This window comes from Podarcis filfolensis, assembly GCF_964270895.1.
Source record: "Podarcis filfolensis genome assembly, chromosome: 17".
Classification (NCBI taxonomy): domain Eukaryota; kingdom Metazoa; phylum Chordata; class Lepidosauria; order Squamata; family Lacertidae; genus Podarcis; species Podarcis filfolensis.
In genome coordinates, this window is record NC_139621.1 from 25606386 (window position 1) to 25622298 (window position 15913).

The following is a 15913-nucleotide window of genomic DNA, read 5'->3' on the forward strand; positions in this document are numbered from 1 at the left end:
TAAAATTCTACTGGCTATCAAATCAAGACTTAGGATGGCATTTTGAACACAGTTCTGGTGTATTAGAACATCTTAAGGTGGTATAAGCAGGATTTCATCTTGAAATATCCAGTAACACTAGGGTGGCAGCTGCCTGCCAAATGCAACACAGCACTATCACATTAAACATTCACACATGAGAAAAAGAGCAAGACAATTGCAGGATTCCTAAAACTATGGCCTAAAACGGTATAGTTTTGGTATAGTTACCACAGGGTAAATCACTGCTTGCATCTGTAATGGCAACATCTCATTGTGGTATAGTTGCCACTGGAAAATCACAGCTGAAGACCCACACTGTAATGGTGACATCCGTAACCCAGTAAAAACAATGTAATAAATGAGGTATATCAGGGCGACCAATACAGGTGTGGAAGATGTCTTGTTAACAATATTAACAAGAAATTACAAACATTACTATTGTGGCCTAACTATGCTATGGCAGTTTTTTCAGTGGCAACCAAACTATGGGAAAACACAGAATTAGGTTTATATCAGTGTATGTCTACACTTTTGATATGGAACCTTTTATAAATGGGTTTGCAAGGGGCTGGGTTGGGCCAAGACATCTTGGCTCCTGAGGTGAATCACAAAACAGTGTCTCGCCGCTGCCAGTGAAGAAGGGGTGAGTGAAGATCTACATTGGAAATAGTGTGTGTGTGTGTGTGTGTGTGTGTGTGTGTGTGTTTCAAATCAACCTTACCTGATGGTTGAAGTGGGAATCTCAGGGGGAGGGGAAGGGGAAGGAGCCTGCTGGTGCTGGGTAGGTGCGTACTCAAGAGACCCCAAGAGGACAGCCCTCACCATTTCCTTCCTAGAGTCAAAGGAGACCAAGGGGCGGCTGTAGAGGCAGCATTCAGAGGGGGCCTGCCAAAAAAGGCAAACGATCCGGCCTCCAGAGAGTGTGCAGCAGCAGCAGCCACTGCCAGTACATTTATTGGAGTCTGGATCTGCTGCCCGATCTTGCCTGTGAAGCAGTCACCTCACCTCACCTCACGGGTGGGCCGGCCCTGGCAAGGGACATGCAGCATTCACAGAACAGTCTTGGCCAATTTACTTTAAATTGCAGCTTTCTGCAGATGGCTTGCATTATAGATACACATATAATATGGATCAAGTTGTAAAAAAAACCAGTTCAACGTCAGGAATTTTTCTTGTCACCCTTCTGTTTCAAAATTATATAGGCAGCAACTGTTTTGCACAAGAGTTCCATTTCTGCCCTCGTGTGTGTCAGCAGAGTGGGCATAAACCTGTTCTGCCACACCCCCATTCCTCCCTCTTCCATATCCAAAAGGACCCACACGGCGGTTGTGCATCAACTGGACACAATGGCAAGCAGGGGGAGGGGCAGGGGGCATGGCCCCAGGCGCAAAATTTTAAGGGGACCAACCAGGCATCCACACACAGGCGCCGGCTTCCATGAGGATCCTTGCCCTACCTTGTTGAAGGCAGCAGAGCAGCTCAGGCCCACAATGAGCCAGCACTAATAGAGGGAGGCGGGTAAGGGGTAACTCCAGTGCGGTCTGGCCCAGCACTCCTCTCTGTGGGTATCAGGGGGATTCGACTGCCAAGGGTCATGTTGGCCGGCCAGGCTCCCACCTGCATGGGCAGGCAGTGCAGTGCAGTGCAGTGTGGCCCCGCTTGGCTCAGGTGAGGCACCCTGGTGATGTCAGTGGCTTGCTTGCCCTGGGCGCTGCAACCCATGCTATGCCACTGATTGGACACATCTAAAGTACTGGATTCTTGCATAAACACATATAAACACAGTCACACATGGTACACAGGAGGTGCTGGGGCCCTGAATATCTGACCTTCAGAACTTTCTCAGGCACTTCAGGCAGTAGCGCATGAAGCTGGTCAAAGGTTGCTGACAGAAGCCACTCCAGTGAAGAGCTTTTTTTTAACATGACTTGAGCCACTAGAGGATTCATGCATGGAAATGTAAACAAGGATTTCTCTTCCTGAGGGGAAAAACCAGAATTAATTTTGATATGTTTTCAAGGACAGTTGCAAGTGATGTTTGCTTTGTTTTGAGTTCAAAGGTAATAGCTTATGAGTTCGCTAACTGATTGCTGCAAAGTAGGATAAAAGAGGTTTCCTGGGGCGAGAATGCCTACAAATGTACCTTAATGGTTAGCGGGCCAAGTTGGCAGGCACATCTGCTGTTAGAGAGGCTACAAGTAAAAAGATAGCTGAAGACGCCTCTGGAAGGCAAGAGCCATTTTGGCAAAGGCAATCCTTTTTATTTTCCGCTGCTCAAGCTGATGTTACCTACCTTTGTGAGTGGAAATAAGCAAAGACTGGGCTTTTTGAACAGAACAAAGAAAGAAGCAAAGGGCTAGTTTTTAGAAAGTGTCTTTTGAAAACTGCCTTTCTGGGGATCCGATGTAGGGCAGCAGAGTTTACCATTTGTAGGAGTTAAACTGCACCTCCACCTATGCCCAAAATAATATAAATTCAAATATTACAAAATATTTTAAGTCCCTCCACTTAGAAGGAAACCAAAATCCAGATGCATGCTGAGCTCCTGGAACTTCTCACTATTCGGGAAACTGGGGCAAGCATAACAATATTATAATTAAGCCAGTTTCCAGGAAGCTGGCACTGTGAAAGAGACATTATACATTACAATTTCAACAAGGCATTAAAAACAGCTTGTTCCCTTTCTGCCCTGCTTGCATCTGCCATGTTGAAAGCAACAGTAATGAAAGAGGATGAATCAGATTCATTTGCCGTGCGAAATCAGAGTGTGCCAGTGCCTCCAGCCACGTTTTCCTGGAGCATCCACCAAGATCAGGTAAGGCAGGCAACATCTCAGTCTGGTCACCTCTCTCATTTATGTGTGTTTTGCTTCAGGATTTTCCTTCCAGAAAGTAACTACATCATTATATAAAACATACATTTATTTACGAATAGGATGGCTTTTAGCCAGCCAGCAGCATACAGCGATTCATTCCTTTCTTTGATAAGAGATGGGCAGATTGCATTTTTCCATCTGGAAGACCCACTAGCAAGGAAGGACCGCAGCCTACCATGTAAAGTGGGTTGCAGTCCTTATCCTCTGGAGGATCCGTTTATGTGCAACAGCTGCATTTGAATAATGTTCCCTGCTATTGTAGCCTACACATATTAAGAATAAAAGAAATGCAATGGAACAGGAACCACCTGTCCCTTGTAAGGAGAGGAGGCAACCAGTGGCTTTCCACTTGCTGCTTCCATCAGCCCCAGCCAACATTGCCAGTGGTCAGGGATGATGGGAGGCTGGGAGGTTGTACTTCAGCAACATTTGGGAGGGCCACAGGTTCCCTATTTGTTTAAGAGAAACACACCTCTGACGGCAAGACGGAAAGCCAGGATTTGTCTAGCCATTCCTGAGGATGTCTTTGAGAAGTCATCAGAATGTGGTCAGCAATCTGACGAACCAAAAGGGCTGTCTCTTCAACTCCTGGTGTAAGAACCACCTAAAATGTTGTTATAAATTCAGAACAGAGATTACATAAAATGGAACAAAACAACAAGAATCTTTGGCAATTTAATGCCCAGGTTGATGCTGCATGTTAACAATCTCAGCCTAGACACAACATTAAGATAATCAAGGCCTCAGTTACCAATTTTCCAGTAAGTCTATATGCAGTTAAAAAATTCTACCCCAGCTATATCAGGCAACAACCTGAACTAAGAATTTACATTTGCTTTCATTTATTTTCCAAGCAGAACATCAGGAGCTTAATCAGGATTTTAAAAGTTGAAGAAAAACCTAGAGAATTTACATTAATAATGGATTGCTTAATTGTGATAACTGAGCTTGCTGACCTCTAGTGGTAACATGGCATTAGGTACTTCTGTTCAGACCACAGTGTTTTTTCCTACTGTCACATGCCAGAATTATTTGAAACTTATCATGTGCCAGCTACAATGGACAGAGTGTGGGCAGTGCAAACAAGCAATACTTGTGACAATAGATAGCAGAAGCTTGTGTGATATAAATTTGCCACAAGATTACTCAGTACAGTGATTTTAGAATACAGTACTGGCCGTGGCTGATGGTTGACAGGGCAATTCTTCTTCTACTTCTTCTTCTTCTTCTTCCTCTTCTTCTTCTTCTTCTTTTTCTCCTCCTCCCCCCGCACTCAGGAAACGGGCGAGCTTTGGCTCCTGCCCCAACTCCAAAATACCCTATTTGGGGACCTTACATAGGCTGCTACTGGTAGGAAAGCACAAACAGAAGTGTGCACATCACTGCCCTTTCATCAAGTACATCAGTGGAAGAACCCAGCAGACCAAGGCAGGAGGTCACCTCTGCTACATTCTAACTCCCACCAGCAGCATGGAGCAGGGCTTAGAGTTGCCCTGTACCTTAACTTATTGAGTGAGTATACCTTTGGATTGCATCTGCGCCTTCTTCCTGCACTTCTGCTTGTGTTTTGTAGCACACATTTGGGAATGTAGGGTATGTCACAAGAAAATTCAATCTGCACTGGTGCCAACTGGCTATGTAAAAAAGTGAGAAATCCAGCACTCCAGGAATCAGGTACTCTCATTCTAAGCCTTCAGCCCTCGCAAATGAGAACCAAATGATAGGGGTGGGGGAAGCCAAGTGATGACATAAGAAACACAGCTTTATACAGACTCCATTGAAAACTGTGGCCACTTTCACTTGTAACACAAAGCTATGGTTTGTCTTAACTATAGTTTGTTGAACAAAGCAGGGTCAATATTTGGAGTCTTGTTTCACCTAATGTTGGTTTCTGTTTGCTAATCACTTTTGCCGCATTTCTCTCTAGACAGGTGAGCATCTTGAGGCGGGGCACCAACACTAACCAGGATTATGCTTGCATAGTGGGATTAGATGCAACAAGAAGCCATGGTTGACACAAGCTGGAATTCATAAGCCAACTTCAAACAGTGGTTTTATATTCCAATTTGTTGATCACTAGCAAGTCATAGTTCATTGGTGAGGATAGGTTTGGGTGTGCAAACAGACCTTATCTTAGCATTTCATGCAAACCAAGTTACTGCCAGATCCCACACATCCTTTGAGATTCCTTTACAGCAGATATTAAAATCTAACCAATTTCCTATCTTTTGTCTGTGCATGAAGGACCAAATATTCTGCTAATGGAGTTTCATCAGCAACATTAAAGAATATATTTTACAAAAACTACCTTTACGTCAAAGTCTTCCGACTTCTGTGCAAATGAAACCAAGGCTCCATAAATCAAGGTTAGGTGCTGCAGAGTCTTTCCAGCCAGACTATACCTAAATAAAGTAGTATTTCATTACACTTAGTCAATATCTGTGTTCAAAATCTATGAAATATTGAACATTAAGTTACTTGAACATTTGCTGGGGAAACAGTGTGATAAAGTACAAACAACATTAATATTCTTTAGATTTATCTCTTTTTATAAAATGTATGTATTTGGCTTACACTGCATGCCAGAATTCTTTTCCTATGTATCCTTACTTTGTTCCAATATTTTTCCTTTCTGTGATATATGTATTTATTTTAAAACATTTACAGTATATACCACTTAATACCATTTAAATAAAATCTCTAAGTGGTGTACGGTCAAATATAGATTCACTGTTATTCTTCTTCTTAACTTATAGAAAGGATGCAATAAAAACTGAACAGGCAGAACTACATGATACAGTAAAAAATAACAAAGTTAAAAATGTAGAACACTTCAGTAACTGCAAAACTGACAAATGTATCTAACTACGTCTTACTCAGAGCAGGCCGGCTGAAATTAGTTATGCCCATTGACTTCAGTGGGTCAATTCCCAGTAAAACTTAGTTGGATTCCATCCACAAGAATCAAAGCAAGATATCTCAGAATGGGTAGTATTCATACAACCCAGACTTCTCTCCATAACCTCACAAGAAAAGAGCATTTAAGGTAGCTATTTCTGTCTGATCTGAAGAAAGTCAGACTGCACCAGGAAAGTGAATGTGGATGTAGAAATGACCCTCTTCTCCTATAAATAATTAGTGAGGAATAACCTCTTTATAGTTGAGGCATCTGATCAAGACTTGTATTTTAAAATGAGCTTAAATATATATATATATATATATTTGCAGATGCTTGTGTGTTTTTAATGCCAGGCAGAAGACCAGCTGTCTAAAAGACTTTTGGCAGATGTTTATCCTCCTGGACAAGGGCCCCCTGATTTATAGCAGGAGCCAAAATTCTCAAAGTTGTAAAAAGGGAATTACAGGCTGAGAGCAAAGGTTACCAGGTTACTGACCCTACAGAATACAATCAAGCTGCAAAAGCACTAATTAAGAGTTGGTAAATAGTAGGATTCATTGTTTAACAAAATATAATACCCATTAGAGACTTGAGCCACAGGTTAAAGGGCAAGAGCTAATGGGAAAAGCAGCTGGCCAGGAAAGGGGTGTAAACTGAAGAAGTTTTACTTTGAAAAGGCCTTTGCTTCTAAAAATCTATATATGTTATGTATGAAATATATTGGCTTAAATGTAATTATGCAAAGGATTTAGAAAGTAAGAAATGTTAGATTCTTATGTTAGATTCTTATTTCATAGAATCATAGAATCATAGAGTTGGAAGAGACCACAAGGGCCATCGAGTCCAACCCCCTGCCAAGCAGGAAACACCATCAGAGCACTCCTGACATATGGTTGTCAAGCCTCTGCTTAAAGACCTCCAAAGAAGGAGAACTTTCATTGATGGTGTGTGAGAATGTGAACCCAAGATCTCTGACCTCTGTTTAAGATAAAAATTTAAAACCATTAGCCATCTGTTTTGGAGGGCAATAGGGCAAGGAGGGCAAGAGGTCATCTGGTAATTAAGGTGCCTTGTTGAGGCAAATGTAAGATATATGGCTACTTGTTTGCCATTTATAGATAGAAGGAAATATAGCTCTTTGTCTCCCATAAAAGGTAATAGGAAATGGGTGTATCTTTTATGATTGGTTCTAGCAAACAGCCAATAGAAATTTCAACCAGGCTGATTGGACAGAGGCAGCCAAAGGAGGACCAAGGGGGCTGGGCTGAGGAAATATAAGTGCTGACCATCAGGGCTGGAGTGGGCAGAGCTTTGGTAACCATATACCACTGTGTCTCTCATTTATTTGTCTGACAAATAAATTATTATTTTAATTTCTCTATTGCTGCATTGAATATTTCATTCCAGCTAAGCGTTAACCACAAGCAGGGTGCTACATAGTGACTGGCTAGGCTGCAGCATTTTTAAGAGGCCTGCACTTCTTAACGTGCTGCTATTCAGCTCCCGAACAGCAGCAGTCAAAACATTTTTGTTAAGATATGTGCAGCAATCAGACCCATAATCAACAATTTTGTGGTGAGGGCAACTGAGGATACACAGGACTGGGAAAGATAACTTAACCATAACATAGTTAAATATATTTAAGGTTATTCCATTGTATGAGATATTAATAAAATAAACATTTTAGAGTAAGTGTCTAGTGTTTGCTGTATTAAAGTGTTTGCAGTCATTTGCCAGAATGCTGGAAGGTAGGAACAGGTATGTTTTAAGCAACAGGTAGACTATTGTTTCCATACTGAACATTCAGGGGAAAGGTCTAGAGCAAGGACATCCAACTTCCAAGAGACTGTGATCTACTCATGGGGCGGGGGGGGGGGACTGGCAGTGATCTACCCCTTTTGGGGAGGGATCAGGTCAAAGAGCTTTTTTTAGGGAGGAAAGCCCCGTTATTAAGAGCAAAATGTAAGACGAGTAAAAACTCCGTCTTTCGTTCCAGCAGTTATGCGAAAATGGAGGGAGGGGGAGGGACCAGATGCTCTTAGGCCAATGCAAAGGAAAAGGAGCTGATTGAACTGTTGGACATTCCTGGTCCAGAGGATCTCCTCCATTACAGCTACAGCCTTGGCAGAAATATTGCAAATTTGAGCTTTCACTTCTTAAAAAAAAGATGGCATTCTTCTAAACCTCATGAACTAGGATCAAACAAAAGATATGAACTTACTCTGAATTTAATCTTTCTTGGGAGTAGAAAATAATCCAACAGGAGCTGTACTGGAGTGACAGCACCACAAGTCTTAACACAATGCTATCAGAAGATTTTTCATAACCAAGTTCTTCCATGTTCTGCAACAAAATAAGTATAAAGCAAAGAGCTGATTGTATATGCAAGACTATAGCTGTCACTGAAAATGGTTGAAGCACAGGATTTCACTCCTAATTTGGAAAGTGAGTTTCACTTTCTATAAAACAGGGATAATTAAGCTAAGGTGTGTTTTGAGATTTGTATTAAAGATGCCTATTAAATCGTAGCAGAATCAGTGAGTGTGCCTTAAATGTTAAAAATGTCACGAGTCTTTTATACTCTGCAACTAATTCATGCAGGATTAAAGTGTGGATTAGAAGAAAGAAAGAACCACCAATATTTTTGCTTCCACATGAGTATTACCATATTTTTCCGTGTATAAGACAATGGTTTTTTTCCTTTAAAAATTAGGCAAAAATTGGGGATCATCTTATACATGAATAACTAAACAACTCAAGGGTAAGCTCCCCCTAGAAAAGCTCAACAACTCAAGATATACTGATTTCTTAATTTTGGGTTCAAAAAAATAGGGGTCGTCTTATACATGGGGGTGTCTTATACTTATTACCCCTCCATTTATCTGAGGTTTGTAATTTTACAGGCTCAAAAGTCTGCTTGACAACTTTCATTAATTCACTTTATAAAGTTTATGCCTTGAGTAACAATCACCCACTTGATCTAAAGCTGTGTTTCTGTACTCGCTTAATTGGCAGACCAGAGTGAGAACTTCTGCACTCAAGTCCGCCAACCAGGCTCCACCCCCTTGGCAGCCCATGATTGGGCAATTTAAACTTTAGCCTTGCTGAGCTATTCTGCCCTGTAATGTGGCCAGTGAGGGATTTTACAACTGCCGGCCGCTGGAATGTGATTCCTTGCTACAAGGGAAATGGAGGACAACCTGTGAGGGGCTGCCAATGCTGTCAACCCAGAGCAGGGCAATTGGCCATCTCTGTAGTCACTTATCCAGCAGTAATTTTCACTGACTCAATAAGGTTCACTTCTGAGTAGATATGCACGGGATCATAGAGCAAAATACACGATATATTTAGTAGGTATACAACAGAACAATTCCCCCTTGGCTAACAGATTATCAAGATTTACGTATTATTTGACATATTCTCATGTTAACTTATTGCTAAGCTGTGAAACATCTTAGACCCCTTCAGTGTCCAGGAAAGCATAAAACGCAAGGGAAAAATCTTTAACTGCCACATATTTTTACCTGAATAACGATAGCAGTGCATTCATCTACAGTCATCACGATGTAACGGTCCGTGCTTCCAAAGAACTGTAATGCCTCACAGCACTTCCTCTCAATAAATGTAATATTGTACCTGTACAGATTAGTCCCTGTTAGTAGACCAGCTGTGTACATTTCAGTAACCCAACTGAAATACTTAAAATTGTGCTCTTCCTGCACTGAATGTCCCAGTATTATTTCTCATGGTAGTCTTCCTTTGCCCATGTCATCTGGCCCTGCTAAGTTCTAAGAGGACTTTCCTCACCTCTCCTGCACCCCACACCTCTGCCAGTTCATTGCCTGCTACTGAATTACCTGACAAAAGGCTAGGGCATACAACCCTCCATCCCACCCCAACTGGAAGAAATTATATTTTGCTTGTATTTTAATGGCGTGCGCGGGGGGGGGGGGGCGCTAAGTCATACTTCCAAAAACAATATGCAAGCCAGACAACAGCCATCATCTGAAATTGACATTTGCCGAATTTTGCAATACAACCAACCTATGTGTTGCATATATTAAGGGGAAATGTGCATAAAAACACATATATTAGTGAAAATAACACACAAAAATGCATTATATTATTAGCAACTGCTTGCAAAATGTGTATATTAGTGAAAACAATTGATAGGAAAATGTGCTTATTAGGATAAATTTGCACCCAAACGCTGGCAATGTTTTAAAATGCAAATTGCTGAGGAATTGTGGAAAAGTGAATTTAGCCTTGGAAAAATGAGAAGCTGTGAGAAACCTAAATTGACAGATTCCTTCATCCTCAACTGGCCACATTTAATTGAGAAGTAGGTCGCAAGTGTTTATTAACATTCAATCCTTATTAACAGCCATAGAGAACAGGCTGAGGAGGAATTGCAAGCTATGACAATGGAAACGCAAAGAGAATGCAAGATGCTCACTACTTACTTGGACTCCAGTAACTGAAGGATTTCTGGGGTATTGAGAAGGCCCTCAGATGTCAGGAAAACATATGGAATTGGCAGTTCCAGAAGGACACACCCAAAATTATCTGGAGAAACCTCTTCTAAAGAATATTATTATTGTTGTTATTAAGATATCTATACTACCTTTCATTCAAGGGTCTCGGTGCAGTTCATAAAAACACAAGATAAATGCATAATTAAGTAGTTAAAACAGAAAACAACAAAACAATAACCCCCCTCCCACAAACACATTTAAAATGCTTTAAAATATTAATCAGCCAAACCCTTGGTTGAAGAGGAGCGTTATTGCCTGGCACCTAAAGATATATAATGGCAACGCCATAGATATGCACATGCTCATGCTGCTTTTAAGTGAACTGTGAGTCAGGCAGTCCTGGAATAAAATCTCCTCTCAATCTATATAAAGTGATTTTAGGCAAACTACAGTCTTTCAGCTTCAGCTACCAATCTGTACTATGAATACTGACATACTTTACAAGGTTGCTGTAAGGATTACTGAAATAATGTATAAGGAAAAGATTAAGATTGCTGAATTATATTTTTTAAAAACTCCATTGGAGTTGACTAGCACAAAGCAATATATTTAAAAAATGCTGTATTAACACTATATATTAGTTTTCCCATTAGATCAGAGCACAGCACTAGTTCTTTTCTGCCTTTACAGCTGTATAGCTGGGGGAGGAAACCCTGGGCACCATCTGATTTTATGTGACTTTCATTTCTGGGAGTCAATTTTATGTAACCATTTGAAAAGATATTGGATCACTTTTTATGAAGCATGCCCAAACCTATTTGACTTTTATCATCTATTTAGTATTTAAACATTCACTTACCAATTCCAAATGTTTCTGGAACAGTGGTTATGAAAGTTATGTAAGAAACATGGAGATTTTTGCAAATATCAAGCCAGCAGGATTTTTCTGAATAATTATACTCCACCACTAATGAAAAATGAGTCCAAGGGAAATCAGGTCCAATGTTCTGATTATATACAACCACACAAGAGGATCTTTCCAAACTGCAAACGAAGCAAAGACAGGGGAGTTTTAGGATGACTACCTTCAGTTACATCCTACAAATCTTTTCTTTTTAATAATTTCAAGATCCCAGTCTATTTTCTAATAATGAAGTATACTCACCTACTTATTACATCTTGGCTCTCTAGAAAAGTCCCTCTTTCCTCAGAATCTAAATACACAATTTTCAAGCCTGTTGGAAGACAGAGCTGCAAGTTAGTGACTCAAGTTAAAAGGTTCATTTGAAGCTGTGGAAATTGTCATACGGCCAATAATAACCAATAATAACATTTGTCAGGTTCCATCAGACAAGAGAGCGTGAAAAATACCAGCATATAGTAATGATATTTACTTTATCTTTAGTATTTATATAAATGTGCTGGGAAGTTCTCTGTTCTTTAAAGGGCAACTTCAGATGATCATCTGTTGTCTTAATGAGATATGAATGAGCCTTCCCCCCCCATACATTCATGCCCTTGGTGTGAGACAGCAAACAAATAGGAAACTTTTCCATTTATAATACGTAGTTTCTGATTTCCTCTGGACCAGGAAACTCTGGTTAGCAGCTTCTGAACAAGTCTGGATATTAAGTCAACTTCAAACCAAACTTAATATCCTGGTTCTTCTGAAGCTGATAACTATAGTTTGCCACCTGGACAAAATAGAAAAGCTCATGCAAAGGGGCTGTATGTCCTACAAAAAGTCTCATTCATATTCCATCCAAAGGCAGAAAGTATCATGCTGTAATGACTGTGAAGTGACCATCATTTGTATATCAGATTGCTTCCTAATGACCATCTAATGTTTCTACAGCAATTCAGAGGTGCCTGCTCAATGGCTTTTGCTTGAATTGGAAAGGTTTATTAATTGAACGTTGATGGCTGGTGGCTAGGACATGCTCCACAACCTGAGGTGAGGGCTGGAGAAACTTGCAGAGATTCGAGGGAAACAAACATATCTAGGTCTGGGATTTTTAGTTAGGAAGACTTTTGTGGGGCTTCAAGAGATGATCACACTTGCTTGTGGAGGAGCTGATGCAACTTTATATTCTAGTATTCCTACCTGGCTCTCAGTGCTCACTGTGCTTGTTTTTTAAAAAAAACACCTATCATGAAATCACTGCATGTGTCTCTATCTTGTCCAAAAGGAAACTAAAACAGAGAAATCATCATTGCTCAGAGAACTACAGAATATATAATAATATTATGGGAGTTTGAGATTCAGATCCAAGACTTTTGAATTGAAATATGCAAGCAAACATGCAAATATTAGGGTATATACAGTTTCCAAGCAAAACAAAAAATAACATTTACCTTGCACTGTACTGATGGTGTTGATTAGTACATCTGTTTCTTCATCAAAACCCATTCTAGTCACAATTACTACCTGGCACATCATAAAAAATAAAATAAAGTACCGTATGCTTAAAAACAACAACACAATGATCAGTCTGTATTTGATATTTAAAATATTTGACAATAATTTGAGATAGTGGTAGATATTTTCAGGACTTGAGGATTAATCACAATAAGCAAGAGTAATTTAGATTAAATGCAAAAGTAGATTAATGGATGTAGAAAAAATAAGAAGCAAGGCTATGCAAAAACTAGTATTTGTAGATGCTCAGTCCTAGGTTTTGCCGAGCATACTACCCCTACTCCAAGGGTGGGGAATTATTTCTCCAACACTTAGACAGGTGGGTGAACTTTCCTTCCCTGGCAATTCATGCTATGCTAAAAATTCTGTATAATAATTCCAGTCTGGTTTTCAGCAGATATGCCAGCTTTGGATATTATTTACCTTATTCTGATCATTCATATTACTCTGCACCCATTTGGACATTTGATGATGCAATTCTTTTATCTTGGGATTGACTTCTTGCTTCTGCATGGAAATCTGCACAACCTCCAACAATCTACAAATATTATCCAGCCTGGAGTCCAGGAAGTCCTTATATCTATCTTTTGCGTTGAACAAATATCCTATTTAAAATTAATTACATCAATCACATGTTTTACAAAATCATCATTAACAACAGTACTGTAACAAACTAGTAGTTTGTTTCTTTTTATTGTCCAATATGAAACAATCACAAAGCAACCGTCAAGTTTAACATTAAAACAACAACACCAAAAGAAAAATATATAGCACAGAAACAGCCCTAAGCATAATAAGCATATTCCCTCAAACCATATAAATACTTGATTCATTTGGAGGTGACATACACTGTAATGCTGTAAAAATAAACCAAAAATACAATGTATGCATCTGCCACAGACTTTTAACATTGTTATGGCCCATGATAGTTTTACTGGTCATATATTAACTCTTCCCTTTCAACCTTTAGAAATATTTTGGAGGAGGGAAATGTATCATGCTAGGACAAAATGTAGTACTTCTGTGACGAGTAACAGCCTTAAGTTAATTCAGGCTCTGATGAAATGAATATGATATTGAAATGTATTTAGAAGAAGATACAGGGCTAGCTCTGCAAAGGATATGCTGGGCCCCACCCTCATTAGAACTGGGATGTGGGGCTAATGAAGAAAGCCTCAGGGCAAAGTCCCTGAAAGCTTCAGAGCAAAGTCCTAAACTTATTGCCAAAACTTATTGGATACCCAGAGCTTCACCAGGTCTCTAGGTGTTGCAGCGAAGAGGGGACCTCACCTTATAGCTCACCCATCCAATACAGTTCTCAGCAGATTGTCCTTGCTATCTTTGGACAATCTGAAGGAGTGATGCTTTTTCGGGAGATTGAGCGGCTGTAGCCCCCCTTTCCCATTGCCTTTTTTCTCCGACTAGAAGACCTGCTCCCCTAAGTGCTCCTTTCTCTCCTTCCCCATGGTGGTTCCCTTTTATCCCCTCCTGAACAGCAAGCAAAGAGGAGTTGAGCAGTAATTGGCAAGGCAATCACAGTGCCAGGGCACTTCCCAGCTGGTTGTGCCTCCTTGCTGCCTGCTGGATTAGGCCACAGATCCATGCAAAAGACAAATTCCAGATAGCTAAATTTCTACTCCCAGTAACAGGAAACTAAGACTTCCACCACCTATATAATTTTTCCATGATACCATTAACGAACAAATAAAAAAGAATTTACATTCAAGACATTTTCACAGCAATTCCCCGCCCCCCCTCACAATATTTACATGTTTAAAAAAGTGAGGAATTGGAACAATAATGAAGAACTGAATTCTCATACAGATCTGTCAACAAAATGATATAAAATATGAATGGATTTTTACAATGTCACTAGTGCCTCAACGATCTACAGTAGTGTTCAGGTATTTTCATGCTGTGTTTTATTAAAATTACAAAGGATTATTATTATTATTTATATAAAAAACTAACCTAATGCAGTGTTCAAGTTACATGTTAATAACAGGTCTCGAACTGTTACCAGTAAATGAAGAGCAACAGCATGTTTGAATACTGCAATCTCTCTCCCCTCTTTGATACCTATTAAAAAGGCACAGAAATGTACAGTTTACATAGGAGTGTTCCCATAAATATTAGAATTATTTGGTAAATGAGGCAGTAGCATTTCTTACCTTTTTGTAATGACAGAGCTCTATATGGGGGGCATTTAAGGCCCTTAGATTGCTTCCACACTAGTGCTCTTTAGTGCTACTGAGTCATTACAATACATTTCTGCAGTTGGAAGAAGAATTAAAATGGTGGTTCCACATGGCATTTCATATACACCCCTTTCATTAGTCAGTTCCTACTCAGTGGGTAAGAGCTTTCATTACTTGCTTCCTCCTTGCATTTAGAGTAATTGTATCTTTTTTTGGTATTATTGCAATTGCAGTATTTCTATAATACTTTTAAAAACAACAACAATGAACAGCTATATGACTGCAATTGTCTTAAAAATGACTCCAGATCTGGTGAAAAAGACAATACAGAAAACACTAGATTGATGCAGTTTAGCAGCAACATCGTTTGGATTCTCTCTAAAAGCCAAATGAACAAATGATGTCCATTCTGAAGAAAGAGGCTATTACAGCATCCTTGGAAATTTCAATTCAGTTCCTAATACCATGAATTAAAATGATTGTGTGTAGAAGATTCTCAGAAAGAAACCCCGAATAATAGTTGCCAGGACAATTATCCCCGTCTGCTAAGTTATAAACTATTACATTTATCCCTGAGTAATACAAAGAACCCTGCTAATGTCATAAACAATGCATGAATCTGTCCTTACCAGTCACACCTTGTTTAAAAGCATCACTGATCACTTTCTCCTGCTGTTTTAAAAAATATCTGGTGGTGTCAAAATTAAGGGTGCGAAATTTCCATTTAGGCATGCCAAAACTCATGAGCTCTTTCAAAACTGGAGTCACGGCAGCTTCAAGGATATGATATGCTTGAAATTGACTCTCTGGAGAAAACAAATCCCGCACAAAAAAAACTTCAGGTTGGCAGCACATGGTTAAATAATGTACAGTCTGATGAGAATACAAAATGTTTTAACAGCCCGCAATACAGAATTTAAATCACAGACTTTTTAAATTTTCTAATGTTGTATTTAGTGAATACGGTATTTTCCAAATAAGCCTTTTGTTGTAGATAAACACTAGGTGGCATCATTGTTACCTTCT

General features: G+C 39.7%; 1 protein-coding gene across 17 annotated transcripts in view; it reads right to left on the reverse strand.

Moving 5' to 3' along the window:
• The window catches only part of SHOC1 (shortage in chiasmata 1), a 36500-nt gene that overhangs the window by 3002 nt on the left and 17585 nt on the right, over positions 1-15913 (reverse strand). For 13 of the 17 annotated variants that reach the window (XM_083592742.1, XM_083592756.1, XM_083592757.1 and 10 more), the window contains 12 exons: positions 15517-15693; positions 14661-14768; positions 13113-13294; positions 12626-12698; positions 11436-11505; positions 11130-11314; positions 10259-10376; positions 9320-9431; positions 8017-8138; positions 5205-5298; positions 3369-3500; positions 1851-2000 (listed from right to left, as the gene is read on the reverse strand). In XM_083592742.1, the coding sequence (XP_083448868.1) occupies positions 1851-2000; positions 3369-3500; positions 5205-5298; positions 8017-8138; positions 9320-9431; positions 10259-10376; positions 11130-11314; positions 11436-11505; positions 12626-12698; positions 13113-13294; positions 14661-14768; positions 15517-15693 (1523 nt within the window). The remainder of the gene's footprint in view (positions 1-1850; positions 2001-3368; positions 3501-5204; positions 5299-8016; positions 8139-9319; positions 9432-10258; positions 10377-11129; positions 11315-11435; positions 11506-12625; positions 12699-13112; positions 13295-14660; positions 14769-15516; positions 15694-15913) is intronic. The other 4 variants (XM_083592754.1, XM_083592747.1, XM_083592758.1 and 1 more) reach the window with 3 other exon arrangements.